At 45.6% G+C, this 19,075-nt stretch overlaps 1 protein-coding gene across 1 annotated transcript in view; it reads right to left on the minus strand.

Annotated features, from left to right (window-relative positions):
- LOC311238423 (broad substrate specificity ATP-binding cassette transporter ABCG2-like) overlaps positions 1–19,075 on the minus strand; it is a gene marked incomplete at both ends in the record, with an annotated part of 89,856 nt that overhangs the window by 27,328 nt on the left and 43,453 nt on the right. Inside the window, 3 exons of the mRNA XM_084326481.1 lie at positions 7,876–8,033; positions 15,051–15,203; positions 15,759–15,873. Coding sequence (XP_084182607.1) covers positions 7,876–8,033; positions 15,051–15,203; positions 15,759–15,873 — 426 coding nt within the window. The remainder of the gene's footprint in view (positions 1–7,875; positions 8,034–15,050; positions 15,204–15,758; positions 15,874–19,075) is intronic.

Genomic DNA, 19,075 nt, shown 5'->3' on the forward strand with positions numbered 1-19,075 from the left:
TAAAGGAGTCCATCCATCACTCTCCCAGGGATGCTACAGTAAGAGCTTACTCTATGGTGAAGTGGAACTTCGGATATTCGTCTCCCGGACCCTGCACTGAACTTCACCCTCACTTGAGTTGTTAAGAGAAGGAACCGTTTTATTACTTTACTATAGACCTGATAATTAATTACTTTTTTTTGTTTTAAAAATGCACACTTCATGTAGAGCTTCCTTTGTTATTGTGTGTATTCTAGTCATTGCTTTGGCATGAACACTGATGTAAATGCCCTTAGATAACACATTCAATGCTGCTTGATTGCCCTAATTTACCATTCAAAGTGTATGCATGCTGTGCTATTTCTCTGTCCATGTCTATGCTGCTCTGTATGAAGGCGCAACCACATTCACTTTATTCTAACGTTGAAAGGTGCAATAATTAGCTCATCATGGCATCCTTAGAAGGGAAAGGAGGGTTATATAAGGAAACTAGCTCCCCAGATGATGTCAAAGGCGTAGGAGAAGAGCATCATACAGAGGTAGACCTAGGGTTGGGAGAGTCTGAAAACCCACAGAAAGAAGTTAGTGAAGAGGAAAAAGGTCCCACTAATATCCCTGAGGAAGAGGATGACCTAACTGAAGGTCTCCGACGCTCCCACCGCACGCCGCACCCAACAGAAAGGATGCGTGCGCACCAAGAGGACGAAGCACGAAAAATGGAGAAAAGACTGCTGTCCCTGTATGAAAAATGGAAGCGCGACATTTGCAAGGCAAGAGATGAGATGAAGACATACATGTCACAGGAGGAGCTCTGGACTCTCATCGACAAACTAAATGGGTCTAAGATGGACATTTGTACGATGTATGTCGAAATCAGAGGTTCCGCCGCGCCTCACAATGACATAAGACGACGAGTGGATACGTGCGAGACAGTAACCAATGAATTAGTCAACATCGCTCATGATAGAACCATAGGTTCAGAAGACGATTTCAATGTCCAACGGGAAAGGAGCCGACTTCATGAACTGCGTCGCCATGACTACGCAAGGTCGGTCTATGGAGCTGCCTCTGACGTCTCTGCATTAACTCAGAGCAGCGGGTCTGCACAAGGCTCGTCTATAATAACAACGAAGCGTGTGGAGGCAGCGGCTGAACTAGCCGAAAAGGAAGCCACCTATCAGATGATGCAAGTAGAGGAAAAACAAAGGGAAGTTATACGCGAACTAGAGGAACAACAACGAAAGGCTCTGGAGGTACAACGGCGTGAGTTGGAGCGACTGCAGGCCAAGAAGGAAGTGTTCGCAGCCCAAGCCAAACTAAAGGTCTACGACGATCAGATCAGACATGAAGCTGCCGAACACATCAATGAAAGCGATGCAGAGACTAGGAACGCACCTGCTGCCACACTCTTTCCATCTCATGCTGCACCAACCTCTCATTCTGACATTGCTTCTCTCGCACAGGTCTTCCATGACAGCATAGCCTTGAGTAGGCTTCCTGCGCCAGAGCCATTCGTTTTCAATGGTGATCCTATACAGTTCATCGAATGGAAAACAACGTTTACTTCACTCATCGACCAAAGAGCAACAACCCCAGCTGAAAAACTCTACTACCTGAAGAAGTACGTTGGTGGCCCAGCACGCCAGGCTCTAGAGGGCACGTTCTATCGTAACGACAAGGAAGCCTACAAAGACGCCTGGAATAAGCTGAATCATCGCTTTGGCCAGCCATTCGCCATTCAGAGATCATTCAGAGAGAAGCTATCCAACTGGCCGAGGATTCAGCCTAAGGATGCAGAGGGACTCAGGGATTTCTCTGATTTTCTCAACGCCTGTCGGGATGCCATTCCTCATGTCAAGGGTCTTGACATACTCAACGACTGTGAGGAGAACCGAAAGCTCATTTACAAACTGCCAGACTGGGCAGCCGCCCAGTGGAACCGTCAAGTCACAAAACGCTTGAATGAATGTCAAGAATTTCCAACTTTCGAGGACTTCACAAAATTCATATCAACTGAAGCGGAGATTGCCTGCAATCCAATCACGTCTTTCCAAGCTCTACACTCATCAGCCACTAGCGCCGATAAGGGAAATGTCAGAGACTCTAAGAGAAACAAAGCCAGCGTTCTTGCCACTCAAGCGAACACTGACAATGAGAACCGGAAGTTTAGGACTAATGCTCCATGCATTCAGTGTGAAGATGATGGACACCAGCTCCACGCATGTGAAAGATTCACAGAGATGTCATTGGATGAGCGACGCAAATTCATAAAGGAGAAGAGACTATGCTATGGATGTCTAAAGCCAGGACACAATGCGAAAGACTGTCGCCATCGTCACTCCTGTGACACCTGCAAGAGAAAACATCCTACAGCCCTCCACGATAACAACTATCAAAGAGAAGAAAGGCCTGCACCTGATACAGAATCAGATCAAGACCCTGAGGCAAGATCCCTCAGTGTAGCAGTTGGAGGCTCATCCAGCACATCAATGATTCTACCAGTATGGGTTTCCTCCAAAAGTAACCCAACTGTGGAGAGACTTGTCTACGCTCTTCTCGACACTCAAAGCGATACTACATTTATCGACCAAGAGGTGAGTGACGGTCTTAATACAGACAAGCATCCAGTTAAACTGAAGCTGACAACCATGAGCGGAAAGGACACAATCCTCACAAGTGAGAGAGTCTGCGGCCTTCGCGTAAGAGGATATAGCTCTGCCACTCAAGTCGATCTTCCGGTGGCCTACACTAAGGACTGCATACCCGTAAACCGTGCACACATCCCCACTTGTAAGACGGCTAAGAAATGGAGTCATCTAGCAGGAATAGCAGACGAAATCCAAACACTAAAAGACTGCGAAGTTGGTCTGCTCATAGGTTATAACTGCTCGAGAGCCATGGCTCCAAGGCAAGTCATCCTCGGAGCAGATGAGGAACCATACGCTGTACGGACAGATCTAGGGTGGAGTATCGTGGGGCCCTCAGCTCAAAGCCAGGATTCGTTGAGCACCAGTCGCATGTGCCACAGAACCATAGTTAAAGAGCTACCCCCGGCCACACCGGCCGATGTTATCCGCATTCTAGAGTCAGACTTTAAGGACGGCAGTGAAGACGGAAAAACAGTGTCTCAAGATGACATCACGTTTCTGAAAATGATGGATGAAGGAATACGGAAAACCAAACAAGGCCATTATGAAATGCCCCTGCCCTTCAAACACAGACCCACCCTCCCCAACAATAAGAACTCAGCCCTGATACGCCTTAATCACCTTAAAAGGAAACTGCAGCGCGACGAAGGGTACAAGAAGAAATACGTCGAGTTCATGGAAGAGGTTATAGGAAAGGGAGACGCAGAACTAGTCGAAGATGATGGGAGAGAAGGCGAAACGTGGTACATTCCCCATCACGGCGTCTTTCAGCCAAACAAACCTGACAGACTTCGCATTGTGTTTGACTGCTCAGCAAAATACAAAGGAACAAGCCTCAATGACCACCTCCTTTCTGGGCCCGACATGTTGAACAACTTGAGTGGAGTGCTCATCCGCTTTCGCCAGCACCCAGTTGCTCTGATGTGCGACGTTGAAAAAATGTTCCATCAATTTCACGTCCAGGAAGCTGATCGAGACTACTTGCGCTTTCTCTGGTGGAAGCAAGGAGACCTGAGCTCACCGCCCAGGGAGTTCCGCATGAAGGTGCATCTGTTCGGTGCAGCCTCCTCGCCAGGGTGTGCCAACTATGGACTAAAGCACTTAGCTAAGGAGAAGGCACACACTTACCCGCATGGATCGCGATTCGTCATGAGAAACTTTTACGTGGACGACGGGGTCACAAGTGTTGAAAACACTGAGAGTGCAATTCAGTTAGCCAAAGAAGCACGCAAACTCTGTGCCACAGGTGGCCTCCGTCTACATAAGTTTGTGTCAAACAACAGAGATGTCCTCGAGAGTATCCCGCTCTCTGAACGAGCAACCAACGTAAAGTGCATGCGCCTCACCTTTGACGAGCTGCCACTTGAAAGAGCTCTCGGGATTCAATGGGACACGGAGTCTGACAACTTATGTCTCAACGTCAACCTTAAAGAACAGCCTCCTACACGCCGCGGCATCCTGTCAACAGTAGCCTCCCTGTACGACCCCCTCGGGTTTGTGGCACCGGTCCTGCTCAAAGGGAAGATGATTCTCCAGGAGATGTGCAGGCGTGGAACAGGCTGGGACGACCCTCTCCTAGAGGAGCTTCGTCCAAAATGGGAGAAATGGAAAGCTGAACTAGTACAGTTGGAAAACATCACCATATCTCGTACCTACTCACCTGCTGGATTTGGAAAAATCTCAAAGGTGGAGCTGCATCATTTCTCAGATGCCAGTACTAAAGGGTATGGTCAATGTTCGTACGTAAGACTTAAAAATGAGAAAGGAGATGTCCACTGCGCCCTGGTTATCGGAAAAACGCGTGTCTCGCCGACCAAGGTCACGACTATTCCAAGATTGGAATTGACAGCCGCGGTTATCTCTGTGAAAATGAGCAGCCTGCTCAAAGAGGAATTTGGCTCTCCTGGTGCTGAGGAGTTCTTCTGGACTGATTCGAAAGTAGTCTTGGGATACATAAGAAATGAAGCAAGACGATTCCACACCTTTGTCTCTAACCGTGTCCAACGGATTCATCTCAGCTCAGACCCTCAACAATGGAGATACGTCCCAACGAGTGACAACCCTGCTGACCATGCGTCCAGGGGCTTGACTCCCAGCGAGCTGCTGATATCCAACTGGTTCACTGGACCCAAGTTCTTGTGGAACAAAAAAATGGAGCTGCCGGCAGATGATGCTCCAGAACTAACTATTGGAGATCCAGAAGTCAGAAGTGCTTTCACACTTAGCACAACGACCAAGGAGCAAAGCACTATAGTTGATCACTTGTCTAAGTTTTCTTCTTGGTCACTCGCTACTCGAGCTATCGCACGCATTCAGAGACGCGTCCACAAGAATAGGTCTAGCGGCCTCAGCACTGTGGCAGAAAGAGAGGAAGCTGAATGCCACATAGTCAAGGGCCTGCAGAGATCAGTTTATCGCGAAGAGCTGACGCTGCTGAGCAAGGGCACTCCTCTGCCATCTAACAATCCCCTGCACTCTCTTGATGCTTACCTCGATGAAGATGGTATACTCAGGGTGGGAGGAAGACTGCGCAACTCCACTCTTCCTCACTTCGTCAAGCACCCGGCCATCATTCCTAAAGATCATCACATTACCGAAATGATAATCGCTCATCATCACGAAAGAACGAAGCATCAAGGCAAGGGTCTCACCATCAACGAAGTCCGGTCCAACGGCTATTGGATTCCAGGAATCAACAGAGCAGTAGCATCTTACATTCGAAAATGTGTGAGCTGTAGAAGGCTCAGGAAACCTACGGAAGAACAACGGATGGCCGATCTACCCCCGGAACGTTTAGAGCCATCTCCCCCCTTTTCCTTCTGCGGTATGGACTGCTTTGGCCCATTTCTTACAAAACAAGGAAGAAAGGAAAATAAGAGATACGGCCTTCTCTTCACTTGCTTCAGCTCCCGTGCAATTCATATTGAGATGTTAGACGACATGTCTACAGATGCACTCATCAATGGCCTTCGATCTTTCATTGCAATACGTGGATCTGTTCGTGAAATCAAGTCAGATTGTGGAACCAACTTTGTTGGAGCCAAGAATGAACTCAAGGAGGCTCTAAAGGAAGTAAACCCAGACCGGCTGGCCACATTCCTCGCCGAAAGGCAATGCGACTTCAGCATGAACACTCCCCACTCTAGTCATGTGGGAGGTGTGTGGGAGAGACAGATTAGAACAGTGAGAAGCGTCCTACGGTCCACACTGGCTCTGTCCTCCGGAAGACTCAATGATGCCTCTCTACGGGCCTTTCTCTACGAAGCTATGGCAATCGTCAACAGTCGCCCACTGACTGTTACCAACCTCAACGATCCTCTGAGTCCTGAGCCTCTCACGCCAAATCATCTGCTGACCATGAAGTCTGCCAAAGCTCTACCTCCTCCAGGGGATTTCAGCAGAGAGGATATTTATGGCAAGAAAAGATGGCGTCATGTCCAGTATTTAGCAGAACAGTTCTGGAGCAGATGGAAAAAAGAGTACCTCGCCAACATCGCTCTTAGACAGCGCTGGCACACCCCAAGAAGAAATCTCAAAGTCGGTGACATTGTCATGGAGAAGTCTTGTGATTTGCCTTGTAATGAGTGGAAATTATCTAAGGTTGTCGAGACGGTGATGGACAAGGATGGGCTTGTTAGAAGAGTGAGGATTCGAATTGGAGACCAGAAGATGGGAAACGATGGACCACGTACTGGAAAACCTTCCACTGTCGACCGACCAGTACAGAAGCTGATCTTGCTTCTTCCGACCATTTAAACCTACAGCTATATAGTCTTATTTTACAGTATATCAAGTCTAACACTCTAACCTCTCGAACAATCAGAAGTCATATAGAATTAGCGGCAGTGGCTAGTCCGAAATGAACTAGAATGGAGAAGTAAGATGACTCCTTCCATCCACTGGTCTGGGGGTCCACTTTGGGCAAGTGGTAGCACCCCCTAAGCCTCCCTACCTGGGGTTACAGGCCAACTAGGTTATTCCTTATTATGGAATCAGTCGGATTTACAGTGTAATATAAACCACTCCTGATTGGTGGGAGTGTAAACGACCCTCCAGGTAGCGTCATTCAGTTTGTGTGTGATAGGGAACCTTTATTTTGAAGCACCGCCAAACCGGAAGTAGCTAACCGGAAGCTGATACCGCGAGCATGGGCTCTGCTTGACGGTCCAAATGAACGTTACAAGGAAATAGAGTTCTCCGTGAATATCTTCTTTATTCTTTTGTTATATGGAAATGGTCTACAAGGTAACTGCTGTGCACTTTCTATGGTTTTAATGTTGGTTTGAATTCACTTTTGTTTGTGTTTTGACAACTTAAAGTTATTCCTGCTACTGTGAAAATACGTTGTTTTCTAGCTAACTTGGTCATTGCAAAATTGCTAGCTTGTCCACACATTTAATAAGGTCCAGTGTACCAGCATTTTAAGAGTTTTTGTTTGATTGTAGATTTGGAAAAGAAGACTTTCATGTGGGTTATGGTTAAGCCCCTGTTGGAGAGAGAGAGGACAAGGTACTGGGATGTCTATTTTATATTTGTATTCATAAATGTATTGGCTATGTCACTGTTATTGGAAGCCATTTGAGTCAAGTGTTATGTTAGCTGATTGAACAATGTGAATGTGGCACTAATGTATACAATGTATATATATCTGAGTATCTTTTCTTTGTGTTTCTCTGTCTTTTCACTTCAGCTCTTACGTTGTGAATTGAAATAAACATTCATGAAACACCAGTAAAGGAGTCCATCCATCACTCTCCCAGGGATGCTACAATTATGTTATTACCTATTTAGCAGTAGTAGTACACTGTTAGCATGACTATGTTATTACCTATTTAGCAGTAGTAGTACACTGTTAGCATGACTATGTTATTACCTATTTAGCAGTAGTAATACACTGTTAGCATGACTATGTTATTACCTATTTAGCAGTAGTAGTACACTGTTAGCATGACTATGTTATTATTACCTATTTAGCAGTAGTAATACACTGTTAGCATGACTATGTTATTATTACCTATTTAGCAGTAGTAATACACTGTTAGCATGACTATGTTATTACCTATTTAGCAGTAGTAGTACACTGTTAGCATGACTATGTTATTACCTATTTAGCAGTAGTAGTACACTGTTAGCATGACTATGTTATTATTACCTATTTAGCAGTAGTAGTACACTGTTAGCATGACTATGTTATTATTACCTATTTAGCAGTAGTAGTACACTGTTAGCATGACTATGTTATTATTACCTATTTAGCAGTAGTAGTACACTGTTAGCAGTACTAGCGTCCAGGCCAGTGGTCGGTTCATCCAGGAACAGCACAGCAGGATCTATAATCAGCTCCATCCCAATGTTGGTTCTCTTCCTCTCTCCTCCAGAAATACCTCGAATCATCAGGGTCCCCACCTACAGACAGGTACAGTAGGGCTGAACGATTAATCGATTTTAAATCGAAATCGCGATTTGGAATGATGCAATTAGCAAATCGCAAAAAAATAAGCAATTATTTTTTTTATTTAACCAGGAAGTAAGGGGGAGGGAGGTAAGGGGTTTTAGATTGTGTGTTGTGAAGTTTAGACTTCAGAGAGGGAGAGTAAAGTACAGAAAAAAGGTACCGTTGGGTACCGGTATAGATTCCCAGGTAAAGAGAAACATTTTCAGGCTCTGTGTCCCGAAAAGACCCACCGCGTAGGCCAGATGCAAGCCGCATTTTACAATAAACCTCTGTACAATCGCAAATTTTATCGCAATCGCAATATCTGTCAGAAAAATCGCAATTAGATTATTTCCCAAAATCGTGCAGCCCTAAGGTACAGTAAGCGGACACAGACCATACTGAATCATCTGGTCCACCACCTACAGACAGGTACAGTAAGAGGACACAGACCATACTGAATCATCTGGGTCCCCACCACCTACAGACAGGTACAGTAAGAGGACACAGACCATACTGAATCATCAGGGTCCCCACCACCTACAGACAGGTACAGTAAGAGGACACAGACCATACTGAATCATCAGGGTCCCCACCACCTACAGACAGGTACAGTAAGAGGACACAGACCATACTGAATCATCTGGTCCACCACCTACAGACAGGTACAGTAAGAGGACACAGACCATACTGAATCATCTGGGTCCTCCCCACCTACAGACAGGTACAGTAAGAGGACACAGACCAGACTGAATCATCTGGTCCACCACCTACAGACAGGTACAGTAAGAGGACACAGACCATACTGAATCATCTGGTCCACCACCTACAGACAGGTACAGTAAGAGGACACAGACCATACTGAATCATCTGGTCCACCACCTACAGACAGGTACAGTAAGAGGAGAGGACACAGACCATACTGAATCATCAGGGTCCCCACCACCTACAGACAGGTACAGTAAGAGGACACAGACCATACTGAATCATCTGGGTCCTCCCCACCTACAGACAGGTACAGTAAGAGGACACAGACCATACTGAATCACCAGGGTCCCCACCACCTACAGACAGGTACAGTAAGAGGACACAGACCATACTGAATCATCTGGTCCACCACCTACAGACAGGTACAGTAAGAGGACACAGACCATACTGAATCATCTGGTCCACCACCTACAGACAGGTACAGTAAGAGGACACAGACCATACTGAATCATCTGGTCCACCACCTACAGACAGGTACAGTAAGCGGACACAGACCATACTGAATCATCTGGTCCACCACCTACAGACAGGTACAGTAAGAGGACACAGACCATACTGAATCATCTGGGTCCTCCCCACCTACAGACAGGTACAGTAAGCGGACACAGACCATACTGAATCACAGGGGTGTAAAGTACTTGAGTAATTGTACTGCGTCGCAATACTTAAGTACTGTTTTGGGGTATTTGTACTTTACTTGAGTATTATTAGTTTAATTTTTTTTATCCACTTTTTCTCCTCCTATTTTTCTGTATTTTTTCCCCATCCCAATTTAGTCGCTCATGCCAATTCCCCCCTCCCCTTCCTGGTCGTTGCGCACATGTGCCCCCCAGTGGCATCGTTAGCCCTGGGCTTCCGGGGCTTTAGCCCCGGATGTTTTTCTCCTAGCCCCGGACCTAAGAAGAAGAAGAAAAAAAAAAAATTGTTTAAATGTCCTGCTTAACCTAAAACACATTTAGCAATTCTACTTCTCAGTGATTAGAGTACTGTAAGTGAAGTACGCAGATAATGTGCAAATATACAATACATTCACCAAACACCACACAAGACCAATGCTGTAGAGTAGACTGATGAAAATATAATTTATTTATCTACATATACCCAAATCAATGATGCAGACTGCTAAAAAAAACATTTTCTCTCCATATACCCAAATCAATGATGCAGACTGATGAAAATATAAATGTTCTCTCCATATAACCAAATCAGTCAACATTTCAACATGGAGAATCACAACAAAACATGTCCCAGTTTTCATGCTACTATGTGCATAACACTGTAAGCTCAGCAAATATCAGACAAACATAAAATACTGTATCCAGTACAGGTTAAAATGTAAATAGAGTACAGAAAATAATAGACATTATCTCTTTGCCTATGGATCTGGCAAGATAATTTTTTGTTGTGATTCTCCATGTTGACATGTTGACTGATTTGGGAAAATGGGAGAAAATGTATATTTTCATCAGTCTGCATCATTGGTTGTCTTGTGTAGTGTTTGGTGAATGTATTGTATATTTTCACGTTCTCTGTGTACAGTACTTCACTCTCTTTCCATTTTGGTTGAAGACAGGTGAACTCACCTGCTGCATTTTTATAGTGCTTAAACCTGATTGGTGTATCTACAATTAAGCAATGGTGTGTTTGTGCATCTGATGGCTGTGTTTAACCAATTGGCTCATATGTGTGGTAATTTGACATTCTGTGTCTAATGTAATGGAAGTGTGTTTAGTGTTTTGCAAATCACTGTGTGTATTGTTTTGCAAAAAGTGTGAGGCTGACATTGTGCTTATAGGGGTGCAAATCTGGGCCTACGTTTTGCTCCTTGAGTGTAAGGTTTTGATAATTGTGTAATACTTTTGATTTGAGTGTTTATGCAATTGAAGAAAACTGTAAAGACTAGAGATGAACTGTTTATTTCTTTTGTACATAGTTTCAAGTTTCAAGTTCAAGTTTCAAGTTTCTTTAATAGTTGTCATACAGAAGTACAGAATACTTTTATACAAAATGCTTCTTACTGTTACGCTCCAGAGACTGTGCAAGACAAGATAAGTATGAAATAAAATAACATAGTATAGCATGTAAATTAGAAGTAAAAAAAATGAGGTCACAGTGTTCAGTATAGACATATGTACAATGTTCGATGCAGAATAGACGTAACTGAGTTACCATATAATATACAATACTGTGCAGTGTACTAATACAATACTATACAATACAATAGGCTGTGCATAATGTTTGTTTGTTTGTTTATTTGCTTATGTGTATGATTCTTAACTGTTTTTATTTTGTTATTGGTGTATATGTGTGTATGTATGTACAGTATATGTATATATATTATATATATATATATGTATATATATGTGTATATATGTATATTTGTACTCCTGTTGGGGCCTCTTGGACCAGATCAATGTTTTATCTGGCAAAATAAAGGTTAAATAAATAAATAAGAAACTGATGATTTGGTCCTGTTAACTTTGAATTTTCTATGGGAACTGCCCAGATCCCTCTCATGGACATGGACCTCACTTTGAGAACCTCTAATGATTCGAGTTCTTCAGTATTCATCTCTAATTACTCTAAAATTGCGTATTTCTGTGTTTAAAAAAAAAAAAAAAAAAAGGGGGGGGGGGGAGCCCCCCTCCACCCCCCCGGGCTGAAGCCCCCAATATTTTATAACCCTAAAAACGCCCCTGGTGCCCCCCACTGGTCGGTCTAGGGAGCCCTGAAGTCTATCACATGCTTCCTCCGATACATGTGGAGACAGCCAGCAGCCTCTTTTCACCTGACAGCGAGGACTCTCATTGGTGAGGTGTAACGCGTGGGAGGTCACGCTGCCTTCACCATTTCCCTCCCTCGCTGTGCAGGCGCCCTGACCGACCTGTAGGAGTCGCTGTTTACAACGACCAGATTACCACCCACCGGCTTCCCTCCCGCTGACACTGCCAATTGTGCCAGTATGACGGCCGGCCAAGCCGGAGGCACCGCTGACAGCCGGATTCGATACCAGTGTCTCTGCGGTGGTAGACAGACGCTTAGTCCGCTGTGCTACCCGGCCGCCCGAGTATTATTAGGTTTGTATACTTGTACTTTTACTCAATTACATTTCAGAGAAAAAAAACATACTTTTTACTCCTTACATTTAAAATGCAGACCTACAAAGTTAATTAGTATATTTGTTTCTCTGGCCGAACTAACGTTAACGTTATTAATCCTTAATTAATTAAATTTAAAAACAGCCAATCAAATCCCCATCAATGGAAAATTAACCCGCCCACACCCATGCTGATTGGTCCTTGTGCAAGACTTGAAAGCGTGGATCTTTGATTAAACACCTGCTATCTTGTCAGAGTGACAAGCTACAGAAGATGGCCACAAACGATAGTACGAGTGATGAAGAGGACGAAATGGAACATTTCATTGCCCCCGAATAAGAAAACGTTTTTACTTTTACTTTTTAGTACTTTTTGGCCAGATACTCTGACTTTTACTTGAGTATGATTTTGAGACGGTACCCATACTTTCACTTAAGTATAATTTCTGGGTACCTTTTACACCCCTGCTGAATCACTACTTTTGGGGGAAACACAGATACTGTTCCTATTGACCGCCATTGTATTTGGCCTGTTTAAATACTGTCTGCATTTTTCTTATATTAAAATATATTTAAGCCATGGTTAGACTAGGTGTTTTTGTTTTTGTTTTGTTGCTGAATGAATACGTTTGCTGTCCCTGTTAAATAGAAATGCCGTTTTGGCAGGAAAACGCGTTGCCCTAGCGGGAACGCTGAAAAGGTGTTTTACTCGCCAAAACTCGCCGACAACGTGTCGTGTAATCTGCGCGGAGCCGTTGTTGCTCAACGCCCATGCGCAGTAGATACCGACATCTGCGTGCCCTCACCAACGTCCGGTGACGACAGAGCTGTCCCAAATAGCTGCAGCTACCATGTGTTGTCAAGTTATTGTTACTACAACAGTCTGCATTCCCTTAACAATTGTTTGTATTGAGCCGTATTGTATTGTACCCATTCTGCAATATGTTAAATAAAGTTTACATCCATTCATTCTGCTAGCATTAACGATTGCATGAGCAGCTGGCTAACGTGAGCTAACGTTAGCTATCAGACCCTGTTAGCTCAGAGCTCCTCTTTCAATCTTAACAAGCATTAAACAAAATGGCCCAGTCATTTACACCTTTGTTTAATACATGAGGTGTTGACTAATGTTATCTAGCTACTGATAGCTCCTGATATCATCAGTTTGGTGCTGGCTGGCTAACGTGAGCTAACGTTAGCTGCTAGCCACAATGCTATACTGTTGTACTGGTATATTCCATTCACGTTAGCATGTAGCTAACAACATCGGAGATCGTTTTTGTGAGACTAAACTATCCGCTCTTGGTGGTCAATTGTGTTGATGTTAGTTTTGTTTCATCAACAAATGAGAGGCAGAACACAGAATGTATCCGTTTTGTTTATTGTACTTTCTTTGCTGAAAAATAAGTGCTACATTGGCTAAATAGCTCACGGAGGCATTTAAAGATGGCGGCTTGTTGATTATTTTTGCAGGAAGTGTATTGGCACATTCAAGTTGAAAATTGCCTTCATGTTCACCACCTACTGCCACCTACTGCTTTGGCATTGTACTACAATGGCAAAACGAAAGTGCTCAGGTTGCAAAACAAATGTCTAACTCGGCTGTCACTACGCTGCGCTCTGGAAAGCGAAACTCATCTTGAAAACGAAACGAAAACATCAGGCAGTGTAACCGACGCCTTAGTTTTTAAGAATTGTAAAGGATAGGCAATAATAAGCATGTGCTTCATCCTATTCCTTTTTTTCTGTCGTGCATTTTGGATTTTGTGTGTGAGCTTGCCTTGAATATGTACATTTGTGATTTTTTTTCTTTTTTCTTTTCCTTTTGTAAGTCCACATGGGTGTGTTTTTGATTTGTCTGTAAACAAGACCGAAAAATAAACTTCATTCATTCATTCATTCATTCATTCATTCATTCATTCATTCATTCATTCATTCAGGTAATGACTATTTCCTTGATAGTCTTTGGTGTGTTTTGTCCTAAAGTTGTAGTTTATGAACAAACGTCATCTAATCCCTGTTTATTCCTTGAGTTGTTTTCCCCCCAAAAGAGACGTGGTGATCAGAATTCAGTATCGCTGATGTTTGTTCAGCAACTCACCACTTTCTGTACTGCCTGTATGGTTCAATGTGTGCATCGAAGTCTCGCTCTTTTTGTTGGGTGACCAAGGAGATAGATTTAAATGTGTGGTAGGCAATATTGAAGAAATTAGCAAGAGTGAGCTTACCTCTCCAGCAGAAATAGAGCACGCTCTGCATCACTGTTCAAGCCCAGTGCTGTGCAGACTCACAGAGGCGCAGGCAGCTTCAAGTTTAATTTCTTAAATTCTTTTTGCATTTTTCTTTTTCTCCCAGATGTGAATATTCATACTGTATCCTGCTGACAAATTAGTACCATGCAACCTTTATATGTTGCACGTTCAGCCATAGACTCATCCCCCTCCGACACACCACAAACCGCCTGGGCCGGTCCTTTATACCGGCAGCCATCAGGCTCTACAACCAAGGGCTCGGACGGCCGGATCTGCTGCCAGGAGAACTATTGCTGTCAGAACTCGGGACGTGAGAACTCATATCCACATGCACTCATTGTACTATTTTGTATTTTGTACTTTTATATTATATTTGTATTTATATAATTTATATTGTATCTATAGTATAGATACTGGACTGTATAGGACTGTGCATCTCTGTCCCCCTCCCCCATGCTGCTGATGATTAATAAAGGATCATCTTATCTTATCTTATCTTATGTCTTGCTGAGGCCTCTCGGGCCAGGTCGACATTTTAAATGAGAATGGGTTCTCAACTGACTTACATAATTGGTCAATAAATTATATTAAATTAGCAGGATCTGTAGAGACTGTGTGGCTGACCCTGGACTCTGCTACTTTAGTGAGCAGGATCTGTGTACTGACCCTGGACTCTGCTACTTTAGTGAGCAGGATCTGTGTACTGACCCTGGACTCTGCTACTTTAGTGAGCAGGATCTGTGTACTGACCCTGGATCTGTGTACTGACCCTGGAGTCTGCTACTTTAGTGAGCAGGATCTGTGTACTGACCCTGGACTCTGCTACTTTAGTGAGCAGGATCTGTGTACTGACCCTGGATCTGTGTACTGACCCTGGAGTCTGCTACTTTAGTGAGCCCCAGCTCCTTGATCAGCCGGTTGACTTTCTCCTCCTTCTCCTGCTGGGAGACAGACGAGGGGAGACGCAGCGCTGCGGAGAACCTGAAGTTCTCCCTCACTGTCAGGGTACCCATCACCACATCATCCTGGAGGGGGGGAGGAGAGAGGGGGGAGAGAGAGGAGAGAGGGGGGGATAGAGGAGAGAGAGGAGAGAGGGGGGAGAGAGGAGAGAGAGGAGAGAGGAGGGAGAGGAGAGAGGGGGGGAGAGAGGGGGAGAGAGAGGAGAGAGGGGGGAGAGAGGAGAGAGAGGGGGGGGAGGAGAGAGGGGGGAGAGAGGAGAGGAGAGAGAGGAGAGGGGGGAGAGAGGAGAGGGGGGAGAGGAGAGAGGTCAGTGTACCCATCACCACATCATCCTGGAGGGGGGAAGAGAGGAGAGAGAGGGAGGGAGAGAGGGGAGAGAGAGAGAAATATAGGAGAGAGAAGATACAGAGAGAGAGAGAGAGAGAGAGGGTGTGACAGGGGAGAGAAAAAAGAGAAGGAGAATGATATTGAAGAGGAGAGGGAGAAGACAGACAAAGGAGAATTGAAGAGGAGAGAGAAAGAGAGGTGGAGAGAGAGACATAGAGAGAGAGAGATATAGAGAGAGACATGTGTATTTATTGACTGAGTTGTTTTTAATGGTGTAGTTACTGCCTGCGTACCTGAACCACGTATCCAGACAGGCACTTGAAGTTCGGAGGTTGAGGAGCTCCATCGATCAGCACCTCTCCTGACAGGCCTGCTGGGTCCTTCCTGGCTGCCAGTACATCCAGAAACCTAACCCATGATGTCATCATTAGTATAGATAAATACTAGTACTACTAGTACATCCAGATACCGTCAACATAATGTACACATTAGTATGGATAAATACTAGTACTACTACTACTTCACTGGCGGAGACGTCATGCGACCGCCAGACACTTATGGACCTAAACTCCGGACTCAAAGAGGAGTTTGGAGACACTTTAAGCCTAGAATGGCCACCGGAGATCAGGCGGGACAACGAGGACAACAAGGACAAAGGAACCGGCAGGAAGAGACACAGAGGGAAACGTGGAGGAGTCAGACTGAGGTTAAAAAGATCTGCTTACCGCCCAGCAATTCCATCCATCTTTCTGGCGAATGCACGTTCGTTGGAGGGGAGGATGGACGATCTGAGAGCGAGGGTCCGTTTCCAACGAGAGGTGAGAGACGCTAACATCTTGTGTTTTACGGAAACATGGCTCAAGCCAGCGACTCCGGACCACAGCGTCTCTCCCTCAGACTCCTTCACCGTCCTACGAGCGGATCGCACGGCAGCCTCCGGCAAGAGCGTCGGCGGGGGTGTCTGTCTCCTCACGAACAATGGCTGGGTTAATCCCAAGGAGGTGCAGGTACTATCCCGTTCATGCTCCCCGGACATGGAACATCTCTCAATTCTATGCCGTCCTTTCCACCTTCCCCGAGAGTTTACTGCGGTCATCATGACTGCTGTATATATCCCTCCACAAGAAAACACCGCCAGGGCCCTGGCGGAGCTACAAGATCATCTCAACAAACATCAGATTAAACATCCGGACGCAGCGATGATCGTAGCTGGTGATTTCAATCAGGCCAATTTGAAAAAAGTGATGCTGTCCTTTTTTCAACACATCGCCTGCTCCACAAGAGGGGGAAACACACTCGACCACTGCTACACCCCGTTCAGAGCCGGCTACAAGGCTGTAGCGGCTCCACCATTGACGGGGGCTACAAGCTCATCCGATCACGACTCCATTATCCTCTATCCCGCATACAAACAAAGATCACATGACGCCGTCCAATCAGAGGCCACGCTTCAGGACGTGCTCGAGGATGTGGACTGGAATATGTTCCAAGGAAGCGCCAGTGACGTCAGCGAGTTCGCCGACAGCGTTATCTGCTTCATAACAACACTGGCTGATAGTATTGTACCCACAAAGAAGGTGCGGGTGTTCCCAAACCAGAAACCATGGGTGGACAGTACTATCAGAGCAGCTCTGAAATCCCGCTCCACTGCTTACAACCTGGGCAGAGAGTCGGGAAACATGGAAGAGTACAAGGCTTCAGTCTATACTCTGCGCAAGGCTGTAAAACTTGCAAAACGGACATATGCTGATAAACTGGAGACACAAATGGCACAAAACGACACAAGAGGCTTATGGCGGGGACTGAGGACAATAACTGACTACAAAGTCAGCGCCCCCTCAATGGGGAGCGACGACGCCTCTCTTGCGGACAAACTCAACTCTTTCTGCGCTCGGTTTGGTGTAGACAGTGGCGACGCTAGCTCACCGGCTAGTAACGTCACTGGCGCGCCGGCTGTTGTGGAAGGGGGGGGCAACCGCTGGGGGGCAGGGACGCTCTCTTGTTGTCGGAACACAGTGTGAGAAGAGCATTTATGCAGGTGAACACCAGAAAAGCTGCTGGCCCAGATGGTATAACAGGACGCATACTTAAGTCCTGTGCCAACCAGCTAGCCCCTGTGTTCACCGCCATATTTAATCAATCCCTGGCGGAGTCAGTGGTCCCTGCCTGCTTCAAGATGTCTACCATCATCCCTGTACCAAAGAAACCCTCCCCAACATGTCTCAATGACTACAGACCGGTGGCACTCACCTCTGTGGCCATGAAATGTTTCGAGAGGCTGGTCAAGGATCACATTTGTGCCTCCGTCCCCAGTGATATGGACCCCATGCAATTTGCATACAGGCCAAACAGGTCCACTGACGATGCAGTCTCCCAAGTACTGCACAGCACCCTCTCGCACCTTGACCGCCAGAAGGGGGGCTATGTGAGACTGTTGTTCATTGACTATAGCTCAGCGTTCAACACCATAGTCCCCACCAGACTGGTGGACAAGCTGATCGAGCTGGGTCTGAGCTCCGCTCTGAGCGCCTGTGTAACTGAGGGGTACAATTCCCTGACTGTATTACTAGATATGATACTTACTACCACTACCTTTGTACTTAATATTCGGCCACCCAGTACTCGGCATAAATATATTATGATGAACACTGTCACGTAGATGAAACGGATCCAACACAAATGTACGAATTAGAAATAGGTCTTTATTTCTACACAGCGATGGTGTGTAGAGCAAGCACTTAATCAAATCAATCACATTTATGAATGGGAATTAGTATGCACTTTTATGGCAAGAGTATTCGTCGGTATATCAATAGAGAATGTCCAATCTCTGAAGGCGCAGGTGGTACATATACGACCTGGAATAGTTAAGGAATAATAGCAATGGTACTTTAATGATTATAGACTGGATACACTAGGGGGGGGTTAATCCGGTCGCTTGTAAGCCGACAGGAGTAGGAAGGGGGGGGGGTAGAATCCGGCTGCCTCATCCGGCCAAGGGTATCCCAGGTGAACCCACTGTAGTGCCGTTCAATGCGCCGGCGATCCTTGGACCACAGATGAAAGCAGGTGGACTCTTTGTGGGCCGGCGTCCTCCGGTCCACGGAGGAGAGACGTGAAGCGACCTCGTCTTGCAGAGCGTCTCCTCACCTTGCGTCCTCTCCAGGGGGGGGGGGGTTCCAACACACGGCAGTGTCGGGGGTCTTTATCCATGGAATAATCAATGTATACAAAGCATAATCCGTGCCTGGGAAGGCGGGCTGTCGTCGGTAGAATAATCCGGTATACAGGTCCACTCGCTCGTCGGCTCTGGGGCTCCTCGGGTGCAGCTTCACGTGGGGTCAACCACCCTGGATAAGCAGCCAGTTCTCTGCCCGAAACGATGGGGTACTGACTACGGTAGTATTCTCACCGCACGAAGCACTATATATTAACAGACTATTATTAGCTTAATAGACTACGTCCAACTCGACGATATAGTGCCAAATATGACTATTCAAATATTAATATACACGATGTCTCAATACCGATGGTAGGCGAACTTGGCCTTACTCCCACACGTGGCGTCGCGGGGAGGCTTTACGTCTGTGACTCTATTGGAGGGTAAGAA

Source organism: Notolepis coatsorum (genome assembly GCF_963971535.1).
Source record: "Notolepis coatsorum genome assembly, chromosome: 1".
NCBI classification, from domain to species: Eukaryota; Metazoa; Chordata; class Actinopteri; order Aulopiformes; family Paralepididae; genus Notolepis; species Notolepis coatsorum.